Genomic DNA, 22,954 nt, shown 5'->3' on the forward strand with positions numbered 1-22,954 from the left:
TGACTCGCTCCTCTTATGTGAGAATCTTACGTTTACCACTCATTGTTATTCTGTGATTTATTATTCAGATGGCTTTTAAAAGTGTTGTGTATGCTAGATAGCTCTTTTAAAAAATGATCTGAAAATTTTATTTTCAAATCGATACTCAATGTTGTAAGAACAATGTACTTATTAGCGATCATTTAATTAGCGATAATTACTTTAAACGTGTAACAAACTCTGACATATTTTCTTTTGAAGATACCCCCTATAATTATCCCCGTGAAAACAAACCTTCTCAACACCCTTTTATTTGTTTACTTGCAGCGAGCCGCTTTTATAACATTAAAGGCAATTACCGCTATCAGACGTTTTACCCGCAAAATAGACAGACAAATGATGTGCTGGGTTTTTAATTTTCGCGACTCGAGACGACTGACGCGTGACCGCTGCTTTCAGTTCAAACATGAAATTCGGAGTGGAATACAGTGGCCATTAGCCGTTATGGACAGGTGACGGTTATTCTCAAGTGTAATATAGAGTGATTTTCGTCGGGGGAAATCCAGAACCACCGTTGTCTGCAGGTGACCGTTATTCTCAGGTAGCCGTTAGGTCAGTTTCGACTGTATAGCACAAACTATTCAAAGAATAGTCAATCTTAAAACGTAATAATAATCCTAACGAAGCAAATATGTTAAGCTTAAATATAAAATCTGATCATGTGATTTCAGAAATTGTATTTTTTGGTTACTATTTGTATTTGTCATGTTTTAATTATTTCAGGCAAATACTGATGATAAACACAAATTGTTTAAAAAAATAATCAGTTATTTTGCATTTTTTTGAAACAGTTCCACTATACACTATAATAACTTCAGGAACTAAAACCTTACTGCATATGAATCTTTTTCCCTTTTAGAACCAGAGCTTTCTGAAGCTGCAATCTCTTAATATTAAATTTCCACTTGTGTCAAGTTTTCAAGCTTTTATTATCACAAACATTTAAACAGAATGTGCTAAGATCTATAAATCCTACACCAAATGTTTTAAAGTACAAACAAAGGTAAAGTTTTCATGCATTTATTTAACTATACTACACGGAATGTTCGTGTTTTAAAGTACACACAAATGTTACTTACTTTTCTGGTCTATTTGGTGCAGTCCGTCCAGGGGGTTAACAATGCCTGGGTACTCCTCACCGAAGGAAAGGTGATGAACTGTGTGACTCATGTTCATCTGTAACAACCAATCCCAATGATTGCTTGAGTTTAACCTTTTAAAACATTCTAACTCAAATGAGTTGAGAACATCTGACTTATCGAGATACATTTTGTGTAGTTTGTTTGGTAGGTCCAGGATTTAGTATCGGGCAGTGTTTTCTATTATCTGGGAGTGTTTTCTATTATAATGCAGTGTTTTTATATGATTAAAACAGGTGTATTGATGCAAAAAATGATAAATGATAGAACTTAAATACCACATCCGGAATCCATGATTGTATCATGAGCACTTAAGGCTTTGTTAACATGAAACAATAATTATACAAAGGATAATTTAATATAAAAATGCAGTCAATCTTGTATTAAGAGACCACTCAAGGGAGTAATCAAAAGTGGTCTCTTAATAAAATGGTCTTTAAATAAAAAAGGCCATTCTGGAAGAATGCTTACCCTCAATTTTAATCTATATGAAGGATAATCTCTTTTGTCAACAATGATTTTAACTTTTATTATAAAATGAATATAAACACAATACATAAACAATATTTTACTTATAATGTGTTTTCTTTTTTCACTTATTATAAATTATCATATATTATAAATGAATTGTGTGTACATATTTATTTGCAAAAGCAACATAGACGAGGAAATATTTTTCACGTTTTTTTCCACCTGACACATAATTTTCTACGTCTTCAAGCACCTCGGCTTTACGCTTAAGAATGTTCTGAATTTGAGTTTTACCAACTCCAAACTCATCTGCAATTTTACGTGCACTTTTACTCTTTGACAATTCCAAAACCCGAATTTTCTCGTTCAACGTTAACACTTTTCGTTTTGACATTTTAATTTCTGCATGTACGCTTAAGGAAATCTGACTCGATTAAGATACATAATGAGCTGAAAAAATTAAAACACGTCAATTGAAAACAAACAAACAGACCTGATTGAAAAATTTATTACGTAAATAACAATGTGATTGGCTAACAAATATCTACTAATTAGCATAATTACAAATTGGTAATGTACGGATTTCGACAGATGTTGCCCATTAATAGTTTATTTTCCGCACTTCTCAGGAAATGTTTGTCGCGTACAGTGCATTGTTTCTGCACCTGTTACCTATACTCGAGAAAAATCGGAGTTGTCTCTTAACGTTCCACATAGTAAACTTTTTAAGCTGTAGACTGTGCGTAAAACGTTCCTCTATTATTGAACTCAATAAATTAATATGCAGTCTACAACAATACCGGTCAGAACCGGTCAACGAGACAAAGCATAATCATAATGGTTGGTGTGAAAACATAGCAGCGGTGTTACAGTACATCTTATCGGCTTAGATAAACAATTAACACGGATTTGTCCCTGAAAGATCAATACATTAACCACTTTTACCTCCTAGTGGTCGCTTAATTCATGATTTGGACATCAAAATACATAGAAATCAGCGGTCGCTGGTCGCGTAAGACAAAAGTCACTGAATACAATATCATTATATAGCGAAAAAGCTCCATGGGATTTCAAAATGGTCGCATAAGACAAAGGTCGCTTAATACAAGTGGTCGCATCTACAAGATTGACTGTAACTTTATTCAATGCTAATATTTTTTCTTAAAGCTGTATGTGATAATAAAATATGATGCGCACCTTTTCTCCGCCCATGGCTTGCAGGTCATGGACTGAAATGGAACAAAGTCACAGTATTGATTTGACAGTCAACCCTAACTTTCTGAGACAAAGATTCGACATCACACATTGGTAGATTATATTGTCTGTATTATATAATTTGAATGGAAGGTAACCTAAAATCCAGCATATACTGTAGAATTAATTTGTTTATAATTTACTTTCACTCAGAATTGGTAATGTAAAGTGATAAATGTGACATTATAGCAACAAACTGTTTGGACATTGATCTTCACATCTTTAGGGGCCTTGCTCTGGGAAAACAGGGTTTAATGCATGTGCGTAGGGTGCCGTCCCAGATTAGCCTTAAATAATGGAAAATATTTTAGGCTTTTATGGTATTTTTCATTTAAAGGAAGTCCCTTCTTAGCGAAAAAAATCTATTTTAGGCGGAGAGAGTTGTCCCTGATAAGCCTGTGCAGACTGGACAGGCTTATCACAGACATCACTTTATGCTTGTGTTTCAAGCCCCATTTTCCAGAGTGGTAATAATAATAGGCTCACCATGGACATGGCTCTGTTGGAAGCTTTTCCCGGGCGCCATGTGGAAATTGCCTCCCACCTGTAAACATACAGTGCAACAGGGCTTTCCACAGGCAATTTAACGATCCCTCGCCAAGGCACTTGAATTTCGAAATCAGAGTTCCCGGGGCACTTGAAATTTTCCGATTAGTGTATTTTTCAGTAAAAGAAGGTGGTGATTGTAAAAAAAAAAACAAGGTTTCTCTATCAGTGTATCAATATTCCCTGTTTTAAAAGAGCGCTCGGTACAAGTAATCGCCATAAACACAACATGGGGTAATGGATAATCCACTGATAAGACGCGCATATCGATTATTCTAGCCACATTACACAGTCATTTAAATGCTGACAAGGATGTATCAGGTAACTTTCCAGTCGTCAAACTGTGATGTTTATCGTCCAATCGGTTATGCGAATGCTTATGAGGGCGGGGTTAACTATCCACCATTATTTTTTTATTGACGTCTGTCATGAAAAAGAGTTTATCGCAGCTTGATTAGCAAGAAGTTGTACCATTTACGTAATATAAAACCGGCAACTAGCACAGTACAGTACATAAAAGACGGTTTCGGGCATCATCATCACACCTTTTTACTGTAAACAAGTGTTACCTATGACTCATAATTAATACGAGAAATTAATTGCAAGTGGTAAACAATTAATTACTTATAACGAGTAAGTTGTGCAAATAACTCCTGGTTACTTAACAATTTAATTCCAGTACATGTATATTTCATCATGTCCATTTATAGAACTGATTCACCTCGTTTTTATGACATTTATTCGACACATAAATCAACGTCGGGAGGGGAAACCCCTCCCGAACCTCCCCTATCAGCCCGGGGCGCCTGAGAAAAATCCTGTGGAAAGCACTGCCGTGCAAGAAATATGAACTATAGACAACAGAATGTCTTCTGTATATTGATAGTTCCTCACCCTACTATAATGATAAACATGTTCAATGCAAATGTCATGAAATGCTTTGAATACAAAACTCTCGACAGTTTTATTCTCAGGTAGCCTTTATAAATTGTTCAGTAGCAGATGCATCAATTGTGAATTAACTAGGGATGCAAGAGGTTACAAAAATCATTAACCGGTTAACCTTTTTCTGTAACTGGTTATTAACCGGTTAACCGATACGCTTTTAGTAGTTAAAATGATTTAGAGTACGTAAAAAAATGTCATACCGCTCGAACCGCTCTGTAGAAACAAAAGTAATTTCAAATTTGAAATCGCTTGTGTTGATAACATGCCAGTTTCATAATAAAATGTATTATACAAATTATTTTCATAAGTATGCTATATATTTTATTTATTTTTCCTGTGTAAATGCATAGGAGTAAAAAATTAAAGAACTACACAATGTTCATTTTTACGTGTTATTAACTTATTTTTGGTTGGGCCGCTTATATTGCGTTCGCGTCGTATCGCTCACAAAAATGGCGTGTTCCTTTGTTCATTCTGTTATAATTTTTGAAACTCAAACTGGCTTAATATAGAAATGTTTTTTCCCTTTCAATGCGACATAAAGTGGACTATGTGTGTTCAACGAATCCGCATCTCTTCTTATTCGATAATTTCATATTTTGTTGTTTGCATTTTAGCGTTTGTAGCCCAAGTTGTATCGTTTGATTTTCATTATACAATAAAAAAATGTGCGTAATTAAAGGACACAAATGTCAATTAAATTAATTTTGAACAAAATGTAAGTTGAATATTTAATAAAATCAGTACATTTATTTAACAGCGAAGTAACTAAATATTATGATCTCAAATAATGATAGTTATGTATGTTTGTTGACGTATCATAGCGCGCAAATTTCACGCAATTACACAAATACTAAATTTAACGTGATAATTTTTAAAAATATTTTTAATTTATGTTTAATTATTTAATTAGTTAATAATTTGCTTTCTTAAATAAAACTTGCATCGGACGGTAATGGTCGAATCGTTGGACGTACATTATCATAATGATATTAATTTTTGACAAACAAAAACGACGTTTACTCGTCAAGATTGTAACTACAAATGCAATTCTTAATAAAATTGTTAGTTATAAACACGGTATTTTTGGGAGCAATCAGTGTTAGATATTGGTTAACAAAACATCAAAATAAGCCATAGAATGTCTCAACTGTTTTTTATCGCGAGTTCTATAAACGTGTCAATTAGGTCTTCGCTAATTGCTCCCCCTCACTGCAGTTTGCTAGTTAAATTTTAGCCAGTCAAAAAACCAATAGTTTCAGTTATCAAAGCGTACCCCCTATTTGTTATCACAAAGGTATTGATTACATGCTTTATTACTTTGATTGTTGACATGTTATTTATTACCGGCAATGGTGCGGCATGTTGTTCTTACTAGTCGCCAGTGCAAGTTGGCAGTATGTCACGCGAAAAAAGTAAACTCATACGAATAATTCCATGTCATTTTGGTAATTTACCGGTTAACCTCTTGCATCCCTAGAATTAACCCATAACAAATTCACAAATATTAATTCGTCTGACTGTATTCAAATGAATTAACAGGACAATTCTATCAAACAATTCAGTCCCAGCCTGCAGATTTACCAAAAGATTTAATTAGTAAACCCTGTTAAATCATAACATTGCGAAGTAGCCAGTATGCTGCTACTGCCGAAGGTCCAAGAATGCAGACCTTAACACTCTCAGCGCTGGAACCAAATTTTAAAGGCCTTTGCAAAAAGTTTGGATCCAGATGAGACGCCACAGAATGTGGCGTCCCATCAGGATCCAAACTGTTTGCTATTCTGATAGTATTCTTTGAAAAAAATCGAAGAAATTGCTAATTAAAAAAATTCAGCAGACAACATTATAGCAGACGACAAATTTCCCAGCATGCAAAGAGTTAAGAATAAGTCTTAGTCTACAGTAGGTCAGTGTTTCATACCTTATTGACCTCTATGTAGCCAAACACGTTGCAGCCCTCATTCTTCTGTTTCTCCATCTTGTCAGCCCAGCCCTCGCGCTTACACTGGATGATGGAGTCCGTGGCCTTGAATGCCCAGCCCTTCTTGCGGTACTGGTCCCGGACCTCCTCACAATTGTTACAGCATCTACAGTGATACCTCTCATTTACTCATGGTATTACAGAGAAATCATCTGCAGTGAATATAGGAATTGGTATTAGTATATACCATCTTTGGGGGGACAAACATGGCACCAGTAATGAGAATTGTATGATGAACAATTTTACAATTGAGTAGGTATATATAGTAATGGAGTATCAGTGCTGGGAAACAGTCAGTGTTCTAATATCATGCAGCCTAAAACCTCAAAATTGAAAATAAAACATACAGTTTTTCAGTCATTGAATAATTGAGATTCTATGTAAACATCAACACAGAGTATATACCCTCTGTACATTTCAAATCTGCTGAACTCACTTTTTATCATCTGTTTCTGCCCCATAGCAGCTTTCACATCGGTTTGGATCTAGTTCCTTTTTCACTCCCTGAATAAAATGTACTTATGAGCTGCATACAATCATGAAAACTACTTGGAACTCAAACACAAACATGACTTACTATTAACAGCTGGGTTTGTGGCCATCAATGAGATGGCAAAGCTCAACAAAGTAATTTTAGTTTTAAAGGTACAAATAAATGCTGGAAAACCAACAAGAGGACCAAGATGCCCATAGATTGCTTCAACACAATGGAGCACAGCCAGTTTGGACACCAAAATGGACATAGATTGCTACACTATAATGAAGCACTGCCAGTTTGGACACCAAAATGGACATAGATTGCTACACTATAATGAAGCACTGCCAGTTTGGACACCAAGATGGACATAGATTGCTACACTATAATGAAGCACTGCCAGTTTGGACACCAAAATGGACATAGATTGCTACACTATAATGAAGCACTGCCAGTTTGGACACCAAGATGGACATAGATTGCTACACTATAATGAAGCACAGCCAGTTTGGACACCAAGATGGACATAGATTGCTACACTATAATGAAGCACTGCCAGTTTGGACACCAAAATGGACATAGATTGCTACACTATAATGAAGCACTGCCAGTTTGGACACCAAGATGGACAAAGATTGCTACACTATTATGAAGCACTGCCAGTTTGGATACCAAGATGGACATAGATTGCTTCACTATAATGAAGCACTGCCAGTTTGGACACCAAGATGGCTATAGATTGCTATACTATTATGGATCACAGCCAGTTTGGACACCAAGATGGCTATAGATTGCTACACTATAATGAAGCACTGCCAGTTTGGATACCAAGATGGCTATAGATTGCTACACTATTATGAAGCACTGCCATTTTGGACACCAAGATGGCTATAGATTGCTACACTATTATGGAGCTGAGCCAGTTTGGACACCAAGATGGCTATAGATTGCTACACTATAATGAAGCACTGCCAGTTTGGACACCAAGATGGCTATAGATTGCTACACTATAATGAAGCACTGCCAGTTTGGATACCAAGATGGCTATAGATTGCTACACTATTATGAAGCAGAGCCAGTTTGGACACCAAGATGGCTATAGATTGCTACACTATTATGAAGCACTGCCAGTTTGGACACCAATATGGCTATAGATTGCTACACTATAATGAAGCACTGCCAGTTTGGACACCAAGATGGCTATAGATTGCTACACTATAATGAAGCACTGCCAGTTTGGATACCAAGATGGCTATAGATTGCTACACTATTATGAAGCAGAGCCAGTTTGGACACCAAGATGGCCATATATTGCTACACTATTATAAAGCACTGCCAAACAGTTTGGACACCAAGATGGCCATAAATTGCTACACTATTATTGAGCAGAGCCAGTTTGGACACCAAGATGGCCATAGATTGCTACACTATTATGGGACACAGCCAGTTAGGACACCAAGAAGGCCATAGATTGCTACACTATTATGGATCACAGCCAGTTTGGACACCAAGATGGCTATAGATTGCTACACTATTATGGATCACAGCCAGTTTGGACACCAAGATGGCTATAGATTGCTACACTATTATGAAGCAGAGCCAGTTTGGACATCAAGATGGCCATAGATTGCTACACTATTATGGATCACAGCCAGTTTGGACACCAAGATGGCCATAGATTGCTACACTATTATGGAGCACAGCCAGTTTGGACACCAAGATGGCCATAGATTGCTACACTATTATGAAGCACTGCCAGTTTGGACACCAAGATGGCCATAGATTGCTACACTATTATGGAGCAGAGCTAGTTTGGACACCAAGATGGCCATAGATTGCTACACTATAATGGAGCACAGCCAGTTTGGGCATCAAGATAGCCATATATTGCTACACTATTATGGAGCACATCCAGTTTGGATGTACCAGGATGGCTATAGATTGCTACACTATTATGGAGTACAGCCAGTTTGGACACCAAGATGGACATATATTGCTACACTATTATGGATCACAGCCAGTTTGGACACCAAGATGGACATATATTGCTCCACTATTATGGAGCAGAGCCAGTTTTGACACCAAGATGGCTATGAATTGCTACATTATTATGGATCACAGCCAGTTTGGACACCAAGATGGCCATAGATTGCTACACTATTATGGATCACAGCCAGTTTGGACACCAAGATGGACATAGATTGCTACACTATAATGAAGCACTGCCAGTTTGAACACCAAGATGGCTATAGATTGCTACACTATTATGGAGCATAGCCAGTTTGGACACCAAGATGGCTATAGATTGCTACACTATAATGAAGCACTGCCAGTTTGGATACCAAGATGGCTATAGATTGCTACACTATAATGAAGCACTGCCAGTTTGGACACCAAGATGGCTATAGATTGCTATACTATTATGGATCACAGCCAGTTTGAACACCAAGATGGCTATAGATTGCTACACTATAATGAAGCACTGCCAGTTTGGATACCAAGATAGCTATAGATTGCTACACTATTATGAAGCACTGCCATTTTGGACACCAAGATGGCTATAGATTGCTACACTATTATGGAGCTGAGCCAGTTTGGACACCAAGATGGCTATAGATTGCTACACTATAATGAAGCACTGCCAGTTTGGACACCAAGATGGCTATAGATTGCTACACTATAATGAAGCACTGCCAGTTTGGATACCAAGATGGCTATAGATTGCTACACTATTATGAAGCAGAGCCAGTTTGGACACCAAGATGGCTATAGATTGCTACACTATTATGAAGCACTGCCAGTTTGGACACCAATATGGCTATAGATTGCTACACTATAATGAAGCACTGCCAGTTTGGACACCAAGATGGCTATAGATTGCTACACTATAATGAAGCACTGCCAGTTTGGATACCAAGATGGCTATAGATTGCTACACTATTATGAAGCAGAGCCAGTTTGGACACCAAGATGGCCATATATTGCTACACTATTATAAAGCACTGCCAGTTTGGACACCAAGATGGCCATAAATTGCTACACTATTATTGAGCAGAGCCAGTTTGGACACCAAGATGGCCATAGATTGCTACACTATTATGGGACACAGCCAGTTAGGACACCAAGAAGGCCATAGATTGCTACACTATTATGGATCACAGCCAGTTTGGACACCAAGATGGCTATAGATTGCTACACTATTATGGATCACAGCCAGTTTGGACACCAAGATGGCTATAGATTGCTACACTATTATGAAGCAGAGCCAGTTTGGACATCAAGATGGCCATAGATTGCTACACTATTATGGATCACAGCCAGTTTGGACACCAAGATGGCCATAGATTGCTACACTATTATGGAGCAGAGCCAGTTTGGACACCAAGATGGCCATAGATTGCTACATTATTATGGAGCACAGCCAGTTTGGACACCAAGATGGTCATAGATTGCTACACTATTATGGAGCAGAGCTAGTTTGGACACCAAGATGGCCATAGATTGCTACAATATAATGGAGCACAGCCAGTTTGGGCACCAAGATAGCCATATATTGCTAAACTATTATGGAGCACATCCAGTTTGGATGTACCAGGATGGCTATAGATTGCTACACTATTATGGATCACAGCCAGTTTGGACACCAAGATGGCTATAGATTGCTACACTATTATGGAGCACAGCCAGTTTGGACACCAAGATGGACATATATTGCTACACTATTATGGATCACAGCCAGTTTGGACACCAAGATGGACATATATTGCTCCACTATTATGGAGCAGAGCCAGTTTTGACACCAAGATGGCTATGAATTGCTACATTATTATGGATCACAGCCAGTTTGGACACCAAGATGGCCATAGATTGCTACACTATTATGGATCACAGCCAGTTTGGACACCAAGATGGACATAGATTGCTACACTATAATGAAGCACTGCCAGTTTGAACACCAAGATGGCTATAGATTGCTACACTATTATGGAGCATAGCCAGTTTGGACACCAAGATGGCTATAGATTGCTAGCTACACTATAATGAAGCACTGCCAGTTTGGATACCAAGATGGCTATAGATTGCTACACTATTATAAAGCACTGTCAGTTTGGACACCAAGATGGCTATAGATTGCTACACTATTATGGATCCCAGCCAGTTTGGACACCAAGATGGCCATAGATTGCTACACTATTATGGAGCAGAGCCAGTTTGGACACCAAGATGGACATAGATTGCTACACTAGTATGAAGCACTGCCAGTTTGGACACCAAGATGGCCATAGATTGCTACACTATTATGAAGCACTGCCAGTTTGGACACCAAGATGGCTAAAGATTGCTTCACTATTATGGAGCACTGCCAGTTTGGACACCAAGATGGCTATAGATTGTTACACTATTTTGGAGCACTGTCAGTTTGGACACCAAGATGGCTATAGATTGCTACACTATTATGAAGCACTGCCAGTTTGGACACCAAGATGGCTAAAGATTGCTACACCATTATGGAGCAGAGCCAGTGTGGACACCAAGAAGGAAATAGATTGCTACACTATAACAGTCTGGACATGATTATATCAATCTTTGTGAAGGACAACAATCTGATGCCACTTACCAAATACCACAGCTGTGTGCTTTGTGGTTTCGGAGACGTTTGTTTGCTATATAGTTAAATATAAACCATTTTCCCTCCACACACCCAGGCAGGGCCTTTGTTGACCACAGGGGCACATTGAACACCTTTACTATGATTTTTTTCAGAGAATTCTTAAAAAGTTATTTCACCATAAAAGTCAATAAAAAACAAGTGGTACCTTGGGCAAGGCCAGTTTTGACCCCTCAAGGGCATGATTTGAACTTACTTTGTAGAGGAGTAGTATACAATGTTGCACATTAAATATTAAACACTTGACCTTTGTTGTTTCAAAGAGAATATTTAAAAAAAATCAAATCTATGTTTAGCTTTGTTGACATTAAAGCCAGAAGAGTGGAACAATTTGAAAAACAATTGCCACCCAAGCATGTTTCCTGCGCATTTTTAAAAAGTAAGCCCAGCAATTTAGGAGATATCATTTGAATGAAAGGTTTATGCAAAATGGAAAACAAACAAAAGGTGGGCACATTGCACTTAGGGTGGATACATAATAAAATTTGAGGTCATGCAATTGTCATACAAGGTCCCTGGCTCTACAGAAGAATATTTGAACACTGCAAATTTAATATCTTAATAGTAATATAAAATGATAAAAGGTCCCTGTCTCTACAAACAAAAAGAATTGAGCATTTTCTGCAAATTTAATGTCTTGTTATCAATACAAATAGGCGCTCACCTGAGACCCAAAGGAACTAAACTATTCTGGGAAGGTGGAGTTCAAAATAATAAAAGTACTTAATACAGACGGGCGTACATACTTAACTTGCGTTTTATAGTTCCAATATTTAGTGTAAAATCTTCAAAAGAGGACGAGTGCGAGACTTAGTGTGCTATATTATTAAAATACGTTTTCACTGTTTTTCCATTTGAAGTTATTTAGAACAATGATACTCTGATTTTCAAGCAATACTGCATTTCACATACATGTATCATACATGACGTACGTCTGTATATAAAATTAATTAGAATAATGGTATTTCTGACTTTCACATAATACTGTATTTCACATATCATCCATGTAGGCCTACATGACTTTTGTATGTCAATCTGTATTTATGATTTAAAATGAAATTTCATACTTCATTTAAGAGTTAATTTTTGTTAATTATTCACATTTGTAAGTGTTGTTTGTAAACAATTCCTCTACACTTCTACTCTTTATTTACAACCAATGCAAAACTAAAATGCATTTTAATTGTGAAATTTATTCTCAAATACAAGCTGCATTTAATATCATAAGTATCGCAAATAGTTGGTTTTAAGTACATTTTCTCTATCTCTTTAATTCTTGAACAAAGTATATCTGTGATATGATATGTGTACATGTAGACACGATAGTTTTTTGTCAGTAAATGTTCAACAGTAAAGTTGGAGAATATTTCAATCTATTTTTTAATTGATCAATATAATTGAATTTTGACAACAGTTGTTGCCTAAGCTGTAAAGGATATTTTAACATACATATCTTTACTTTTTTCTTCTTGATATTCATAATATACACTGGGACTTTGTGATAGTTATAAATTAAATAATAGCCATATTGAGTAAGTTCAATCAGGCATCACTGTACTTAAAGCTAAGAAATATGAAATATCACGCCCATTAAATTTATATATATTGTATAAACCTTTCTTGGAAATATATAAGTACATAATTTTGCTATTTCAAGAGCTTGCTTCAATGTTGTAATCTGTTCTTTTTATGCACTCAGCATGCTGATTTTTATACGAAAATAAATGCCAGACAGATGTATTTATGTGTTTATCTCTATATTGATACCACTGTATGTTCCATGCTGTTCACTGCAAAGGGCTGTAAACAAGGGGTTAGGCATCAAGCAACTTTCAGAGATAATGAGGTACCTGCTGTGGCTAATGGTTATTTCATTGGTCTTTAGTCATTAAATTACATGCAACAAAATGTGTGAAAAGTGGCCAGCACAGGAATTTGGGGCCGGGCTCTAAACTGTTATATACAGTTGTGTGAAATCAATATTACTACTTAAAATTTTGAGATTATTTAATAAAGGGTTTTCAGATGGCAAAAATACCCAAAAAATCCCCAACCAATCATCAACATAATAATCCTCTGTTATTATGGCCATGTTTTTCGTATGTTCACGACTATTTTCAAACTCCTCCGAGGTATCTACATAACCAATGTTTTGACCAAATTTCATGATGATTAGGCAAAAAATGTGACTACAAGAGTGTTCACAAGCTTTTTTACTATATAAATATAAGGAAAAAGACCCTCCCCCCTGGCAGCCATGTTTTTTTAACGATCTGAACCATTTTCAAACTCAACCGTCATATCCAGGAAATAAATGTTCTGACCAAATTTCATGAAGATTGGACCAAAAATGTGACTTCTAGAGTGTTCACAAGGTTTCTATATAGCCAAATAAGGAATACTGCCCCGCCCCCTGGTGGCCATGTTTTTCAACGGACCGGAACAATTTTTTAACTCAACCAACATATCATTAAGACAAACATTTTGGCAAAATTTACATGAAGATTGGGCATCAAATGTGACTTCTACAGTGTTCACAAGGTTTTTCTATTTTTTTACCTAGTGACCTAGTTTTTGACCCAGCATGATCCAGTTTCGAACTCAGTCGAGGTATCATCAGGACAAATGTTCTGACCAAGTTTCATGAAGATCGGATAAGAAATGTGGCCTCTAGAGTGTTCACAAGGTAAAACGTTGACGACGAACGACGGATGGACGACGGACGACGGACAAAAGGCGATCCCAAAAGCTCACCATAAGCACGTTGTGCTCAGGTGAGCTAAAAACAATAAGAAAAACACTATGTTACCTCAACTAATTCTTCTGACTTGTCACCCAACTCTGCAAAAAAACAACAAACGATTACTAATAGAAAGCCCTTCAAACCTAGAAATATGGGTAGTATTATAGATTCCCTTTTGTTGCAAGCGTGTAAATAAAACTGAGTCTTAGTCCTGCCATTGTTATTCAACAGCTATCATCAAACAACGTCATATGGAAGTGTACACTAGATCTTGTTCAACAAGAAACCGTCGGAGACAGGTGATGCTCCACAAAGTTTTCTATTGTCATAATATTGCACTATATATTCAAATAAAAGGAAACGTCTTGAGGGGCATAACTTTGGACAAAATAATACGATGGATGGTTTAGCAACTTAAAAATTTCAAAGTGCCATAACTGTCTAAATAAATCATCTAACCAGAACCCACAAATAACATGCGCATCTCCTCAAGGTAGTTAAGCTTCCCATAAAGCTTCATTGAATTCCAGTCAGTGGTTGGGGGACAAGAATTGCACTATATGTACAGTTAATGGAAAATTTCAAAGGGCCATAACTCTGTGAAAAATCATCCGACGATAACCGGCTGATAATATGCACATCTCCTCTTGGTAGTGAAGCTTCCCATAAAGTTTAATTGAATTCCGGTCATTAATTGGTGAGAAATAGCCCGGACAAAAATTGTGCACGGACGGACGGACACACACACGCACGAACAGACGAAGCGGCGACTATATGCTCCCCCCAAAAAAAATTTGGGAGCATAAAAATGGGACTAATTTCTCTGCACTGCTTTGTCAGCTAAGTACAAGTGCCAATAAAATAGAAATGAGGGAATCCCTGGGGATGAAAAAAATGTCTTGCTCATCTAAAATTTCACAACAATGATGACATATTGTAAGTTCAATTTAAGCACTTGAGAAATGTGGAAGAAGTTTGCTCCACAAACTTGATAACATTTTATGTTCACACACAGAGTGACCTACTGCTTGACAGAGTGACTCCATGTAACTCTAATATCGCCATATTGGTGCAAAAAGGTACCATGTGCCTTCTAATTTTAATGCCACATGGTACCTTTTTGCATCAAGGCGATATAACCCCTGTCTATGGGTTATGATTAAATGCACACAAGGTGCATTTATCGAAGGGATTTCGGACAAAGGTCATCAGCTTCCATTTTAACATGCGTCTAACATAGACACACACCACATATGTTCATAGTTAGCAGTAATGTCATGACTGAAATGAATGAAACTCGCATGTTCTTTTCTTCAACGAATTGTGTTTGACATAGATTAGAAATAACTGCCTGGATGTGTTTATCTTACTTTAAAGTCATACACTTTGAAGTTTGGCCAAAACATGTCTGTTTTTTTCTATCTATAATTCCATCAAGTTTTCTACAAGATGCCCTACCCTCATGTTTTTCTGGTTCATCTTCCACTTTTTCTCCAGTGAGTTTTAGCCTCTGCTTGTACAAGTTGTGCTCAACATCAATCTGGTTCTCCCCGGAGATATCCATGGCATCTATACTCAAAACTGGAAAAAAACACAAAGAAATATATAGTCGTTCACATACACAATTGTTCATGGTTTTAAGGTATTGTCAATCAATAATATTAATTTTTCAGTGTCAGTTTAGTGGTCAAAACATTTCAATACAGACTCCAAACAAAATGTTAGATTCCAAACTAATATGGCAATACGTCTGACAGATCCTTTGGAAGTTTTGTTCATCTGTAAAAATGAATTGTTTGTAATATTTGGAAAACGGCACTGTAGGGCAGCTTTGTGAATAATTATTAATAAAGTTTTTTGGAAATTTATTTACAATGCTTTGTTTCAAATTGTTAACAAAGCTTTATATCAGAACATGTAAAACGTTAATGATACCAACGGCACTAAAATGGAAAACTGAAACAATATATTTGTGGACTGCTATTTGAGAACAATATTTTATACCGGTAATTTATTTCTAAGGAAAACAACTGAGGAAAAAATCATAAATAATGTACAACTTAAAAAAACCTGTAAGTGGCTTACAAGCACATGGTAAATTATTGAATGTAATATTAAGATTGATCTTCATCTTGATGTTTCCTCGCGAGATGTCCACGAACAGTTCTGGCTGCACTTCCTTGGTCAGATAGAAGTTCAGCTCCGATACAAACAGTATGAACATTAATATGGCACTGACAATGGTCACTGAAACAGAATATATGGAAACCATTTACCATACAATTGTTGATTGACAATAAAATATGCAATATGATAGTTATTATTATTATAAATTGTTATTATTGTTATAACAACTTACTTGTATAAAAAGGACAACCACGCCATAAGGGCTTTAATAAATATCATTGTATAAGCAAGGTGGTAGCCTTATCAGTATAAATAACTTTTAAAAACCAAGAGTAAAATAGGTACTTGATAATCCACTAAAAGAAACAACATTTTCCTTTCATATAATTCTTTTGTACAATAAAACAAAAAACAATCAACAAGTAGCACAATAACACTATTGCAATCAACAAGTAGCACAATAACACTATTGCAATCAACAAGTAGCACAATAACACTATTGCAGACTATCAACAAGTAGAACAATAACACTATTGCAGACTATCAACAAGTAGCACAATAACACTACTGCAGACTATGATATCAAGTGCCTTTATAAGCCTAATAAATTTGGGAAAAAAACATAACAACCCGTGGCATTCAAGTTGTCATTTATATTTTAAAAAATCACCTTTTTTGTAAGTCTAATGTTTTATGAAATCAAACTAAACTAAACTAGCACTGGAGAGTGATTATTCAAAAGTCTAATACAGTTCATTCATTGAGATATGCATTAGCAGTAAGGCATCAGCCTAGAAGATGTCCATACATGATAATGCTTACATGTATTATTAATTCAATGAAAGTGAGATTTATATCCTCCATTAAAAAGTATGTCCTCAAAATGATTGTGTTGCAGTTGTTTTTTTGTAGGGAGGATATTTTAACCTTTTCATCCATTTATAATCAACAAGGGCTGTTTGTAAAACATGCATGCCCCCCATATGGGCTGTCCGTTGTAGTGGCAGCCATCGTGTGAATACGTTTTTTGTCACTGTGACCTTGACCTTTGACCTAGTGACCTGAAAATCAATAGGGGTCATCTGCCAGTCACGATCAATGTACCTATGAAGTGTCATGATCCTAGGCAAAAGCGTTCTTGATTTATCATCCGAAAATCATTTTACTATTTCGGGTCACCGTGACCTTGACCTTGTGACCTCAAAATCTATAGGGGTCATCTGCAAGTCATGATCAATCTACCTGTGAAGTTTCATGATCCTAGGCATATGCGTTCTTGAGTTATCATCCGAAAACAATTTTACTATTTCGGGTCACCATGACCTTGACCTTTGACCTAGTGACCTCAAAATCAATAGGGGTCATCTGCGAGTCATGATCAATCTACCCATAAAGTTTCATGATCCTAGGCGTATGCGTTCTTGAGTTATCATTCAAAAAACATTTTACTATTTCGGGTCACCGTGACCTTGAGCTTTGACCTAGTGACCTCAAAATCAATAGGGGTCATCTGCGAGTCATGATCAATGTACCTATGAAGTTTCATGATCCTAGGCCCAAGCGTTCTTGAGTTATCGTCTGACAACCACCTGGTGGACGGACCGACCGACAGACCGACCGACATGAGCAAAGCAATATACCCCCTCTTCTTCGAAGGGGAGCATAAATATGAGGTATTTTGAATAAATTGTGTTCATGCACACTGCTCATAATATTTTATTCAAGCATATTTTGTGAGAAAGAATGATTAAGCACAGTGCCTAATAATATTAACACAAGTTTGATTAGAGTTCCTAACATCTGCTTGAGTGAAATTAGGACATGAAAATATGAAAAAACAGCAAGAACAATTTTTTCTCAAACATCAGTTATTTCAGACACTTTTTTTGGATTTGTAAGAATGTATGTGTTGCTGTTGTTACAATAGTGTGATCATTTAAAAATGTACTGCTAAAATGTAGAGTGGTGATGTATGCATTGTTTAATAGTTTTATGATAAATCCATTCTAGCAGTTTATCATACTTATATTATGTAGATTATTTTACAATCTTAAATATATTATTGAAATAGAAAGATTATTGCAGTCTTCTAACTCACATCCATGCAGTGTTTTTTTCACCTATAGGGGAATGGTGGCGGGCCCGTCCAAAGGGGAAAAACACATCTTTTTTAAAGGAAAAGGGGAAAATTAAAAATTCACTCTTTTATATGTAATGATATTTATTATATGAATACACATGTATGTATGAATGTAATATTCACAGCTGAATGTCTCTGTCCTTTTTCTGAAATATATATCAATGATTTTTTCAACATTAGTTTCAGACAGTTCAGCTGTCATGCATAGTCTCAGTTTTCCAAGCCAATTTGAGTCTAAATGGGATTTTTTAATCGATAAAATGGAAAATTTGTGCATTTTTTATCAATAAAATGGACAAAATTGGAATGTTTTTATCAACAAATATTGACGCAATATAGATAAATCAGGGTTTTTCCTGGCCATTTTGGGAAAAAAAGCAAATTATGTGAAAAGTCCACTTGTTTGGGAAAAACTAATTTAATATAACTCTTTATAATAATAAACAAGAGGGTCAAGATGGCCCTAGTTCGCTCACCTGAGAGGAGTCGGTTCATTCAATGTTTACCAAATGTCAAACTTGACCTAGATATTGTCCAGACAAACATCCTGGTCAAGTTTCATCATTATTTCATCTGCGAGTCATGATCAATGTACCTATGAAGTTTCATGATCCTAGGCGTAAGCCTTCTTGAGTTATCATCTGGAAACCATTTTTCTAAGTTGAGTCACCCTGACCTTGACAGTCATTGTGTGAATACGTTTTTGGGCACTGTGACCTTGACCTTTGACCTAGTGACCTGAAAATCAATAGGGGTTATCTGCGAGTCATGATCAATGTACCTATGAAGTTTCATGATCCTAGGCATAAGCGCTCTTGAGTTATCATCCGGAAACCATCGGGTGGATGGACCGACCGACATGAGCAAAACAATATAACAACCCCTCTTCTTCGAAAGGGGGGGGGGCATAATGAGAAAACCGCCCCCTCGCAGCAGCCATGTTATTCAACTGACAGGAACCATTTTTTCTCAACTCTCGTATCAAGGAAACAAATGTTCTGAGCAAATTGCATGAAAATTGGGCCAAAAATGTGACTATACATATAGAGAAAAATGCCCCGCCCACTGGCGGCCATGTTTTTTCACCGATCCTGACCATTTTCAAACTCGTTCGAGATATCAATAAAACCAATGTTTTGACCAACTCTCATGATGATTGGGCAAAAATTGTGACTTCTAGAGTGTTTACAAGGTTTCTCTATAGCCAAATAGGGAAAACTACCACTATATATATATAGAGAAAAATGCCCCGCCCACTGGCGGCCATGTTTTTTCGCCGATCTCGACCATTTTCGAACTCGTCTGAGACATCAATTGAACCAATGTTTTGAACAACTTTCATGATGATTGGGCAAAAATTGTGACTTCTAGAGTGTTTACAAGGTTTCTCTATAGCCAAATAAGAAAAACTGCCCCGCCCACTGGCGGCCATGTTTTTCAACGGATCGAAACCACTTTTGAACTCAACCAAGATATCGTTAAGACAAACATTTTGACAAAGTTACATGAAGATTGGGCATGAAATGTGACTTCTACAGTGTTTACAAGGTTTTTTTCTTTTTTTTTTAACCTAGTGACCTAGTTTTTGAACAGGCTTAATCCAGTTTTGAACTCGGCCGAGATTTCATTGGGAGTAAGCTTCTGACCAAGTTTTATGAAGATGAGACAAGAAATGTGGCCTATAGAGTGTTTACGAGCAAATGTTTACGGACGGATGGACATACGACGGACAAAGACTGGTCACAAAAGCTCACCTGAGCAATCAGGTGAGCTAAAAATCATATTAATTATAGTTATATAGTTTGTGTTGTGTTAGTTGTTTATGAAATAAATATGAGTTATATATATCATTAGACAGGTGTTTCTTTACTTTTGGCATAAATGCCATACGCCACGGCTAGTCCAGGATTGTCCTGGAAATGAAGAACGTGTCCCACAGCCCCAGAAATCTGTCGAATGTCCCGGATTTTACAAAATTCATATATACATGTACCTTATCTTAGGCTTAACTGCACCTCAAATCTGTGTTCCCACTAATCTGCAGCGTCTCTAGGGCAATGAATACCGGAATAGGTGACCACGCTACGTGTCAAAATTGATCAATTAACAGGGGTCCTGTTATCATATCGATTGTCTCATGTTCGCAGTCAAACCGAAAAGGCGGCATTGTTTAAGGTGGTTGTTAATTGGCTTTTATATACTAAGTTATGATTTCCCTCCGCGTAAGGGCAAAGGAATTGTTCACACATCTGAAGTCCAAGATTGTTGCACTAGATTTTCGGACGCTCTTACTTTTCAGACACTCTAAATGTATCCCAGAAAATTATTCTTTTACTTAGTTTTTCTTCCTGCAGATGATGTGACATGTACACAATAGCAATTTGGTGCTCTTTTTTAACACGAAAAACACGTGGCTAGTATCTAGTAACGGAAGTAAGAAGTAATGTAAAATTTGATGTTAATAGATCTACCAGTAGTGTATTTCAGAAACCGTAGGCTTTCGAACTTAGCAATTTACGATGTGAAACAATGCGTACCAAAAATGCAAATATGTCCATATATATAGCTATATGTATACATGTCCCTGAAAGTCGGCAAATGTCCTGGAAAATTGAGCTCAATGTCCTGGAATTGGTCTCAAAATTCATGGCATGTATGCTTTTGGAGGGGATTTTATCTACAAAATTGGGGAAAAATATATACTCTCGGCCCCAAAATTGGCAATTTGCCATAAAAAAACACTGCCATGGTATGAAAATATTTCTTAAAATGGAATGCATTTCATAATTTTTCATTGATGTTAGTAACTGTATTTAATTATTTATGCTAACCTTAATGTTCAACTTTTATTGATTCCTCTTTGAGTTTTGTCACAAGCAAAAATGTTTTACAAATGGTAATAAATCTAATAAAACATGGCCTGTGACTCTATGTTTTCATTACAATTTGCATATCAAATTTGTATGCATTCTTTATAGATATATTATCAATAGATCTTTTTTTTTAGGAAAAGTCATCAAACGTTGTAACATCAAATTGATCAATCACATCCCTTAAACATAAAGTGGCTTGGCTAAATAACACAGTTATTCAGAAACTGAATCAATTTCAAATAAGTGCTGTAGTGATGTCAACATAATACACATTTCTTCCAAAGCGAAATGTGGAATCATTCATCTTTCTTTTTTGTACTTTTAATTCTTCTTTAAACAACATGAAAAAAATCGTGAAGAAAAAGTAGAGACAAGTAAGAAAAGGATCCCCTTCGATGCCTGTATTAATTAATATTTGTGATAAATGTCAACATGGTGCACAAAATGCTTTGCAAAATTATCAGATATTAGTTCTTCTGCATGAAAATATTGAGTTTCAGAACACAACTTACTATCTTCAACAAACAGATCAGTGACAAAAGGAAGTTATTTGTTGTGTTGAACAAACTAAGTCTCCATAAAGGATGATGCATGATAGTTTGCAGATAAGCATATGTAGAAAATTATAATTTTAGAATTATTAAATTAAATGCAACGATTAAATTCGACTTGATCAATATCATAAAAAATAAGGAAAAAGACAGGTTGTGTCCGAATTGATCATAACCGAAAAATAATCAAATTCAAATGTTCGTCAATTACCAGTTGCTCCGCCAAACGTTTTCACTCTAAAGTCTTCCAATGTTTTGGGATATGCATCAAATTTCCGCAACCGTTCCAAAAAAGCTTTTGATTCCATAATTGAAGTAAAAAATAGGTATAAAATTATGTTGTTTACAGACGTGTATTATTCCAGATCAACGGACGCTTGTAGCACAGGTTACACATGACCAATATTTAAATGAAATTCTACAAAAACAAAACGGTCGATCGTTAAGCATACCATTTGCTTGAACGCCACAAGTGCAAACCATGTTTAACAATTGTACGCGTCACACATAACTTATCAACGTTCGTCATGTCATCGAAATAACCCGTTTTAATTAGTAGAAAAACACGGGTGACATTTTACACATGTGTGAAGACACCATCTGCAGCCCTGTATAACTTCCGGGAACTTGAACAGGCATGTAGTCGATAGAGGACGAACATTCCGCCGCAATTCATAATACATTATGGGTTTTAGATTAGATTATTATGTTAGCCGGCCATCAGAGGTTGGGATTAGAAAACATGACACTGAACAAACTTATTTGTGTCAAGTCATAATAATAACAAGCAAATTCGTTGAGTTGATATCCCCTGGCAATATACTTCTGGACACAAAAAGTTACACAAAAAGGCATTTTTTTCAAGATACAAAGGACCATAACTCCGTTAATATCTGATGGCGTACAATGCCATTTGGCGTGCATCATCCTGTTATCCATATATATTTATATATACTCATACCAAGTTTCAATGAAATTCGCCAAAGCACTTCCAA

General features: G+C 36.3%; 1 protein-coding gene across 1 annotated transcript in view; it reads right to left on the minus strand.

Moving 5' to 3' along the window:
- LOC127858499 (endoplasmic reticulum-Golgi intermediate compartment protein 3-like) overlaps nt 1-22,347 on the minus strand; it is a 42,404-nt gene extending 20,057 nt beyond the window's left edge. Inside the window, exons 1-9 of the mRNA XM_052395693.1 lie at nt 22,171-22,347; nt 16,354-16,515; nt 15,727-15,849; nt 14,335-14,366; nt 6,818-6,885; nt 6,322-6,487; nt 3,390-3,447; nt 2,847-2,878; nt 1,119-1,215 (exon numbers count right to left, since the gene is read on the minus strand). Of these exons, the coding sequence (XP_052251653.1) occupies nt 1,119-1,215; nt 2,847-2,878; nt 3,390-3,447; nt 6,322-6,487; nt 6,818-6,885; nt 14,335-14,366; nt 15,727-15,849; nt 16,354-16,515; nt 22,171-22,267 (835 nt within the window). The 5' untranslated portion in view covers nt 22,268-22,347. The remainder of the gene's footprint in view (nt 1-1,118; nt 1,216-2,846; nt 2,879-3,389; nt 3,448-6,321; nt 6,488-6,817; nt 6,886-14,334; nt 14,367-15,726; nt 15,850-16,353; nt 16,516-22,170) is intronic.
- Nucleotides 22,348-22,954: the final 607 nt, after the last annotated feature.

Source organism: Dreissena polymorpha, chromosome 14, assembly GCF_020536995.1.
Source record: "Dreissena polymorpha isolate Duluth1 chromosome 14, UMN_Dpol_1.0, whole genome shotgun sequence".
Taxonomy (NCBI): domain Eukaryota; kingdom Metazoa; phylum Mollusca; class Bivalvia; order Myida; family Dreissenidae; genus Dreissena; species Dreissena polymorpha.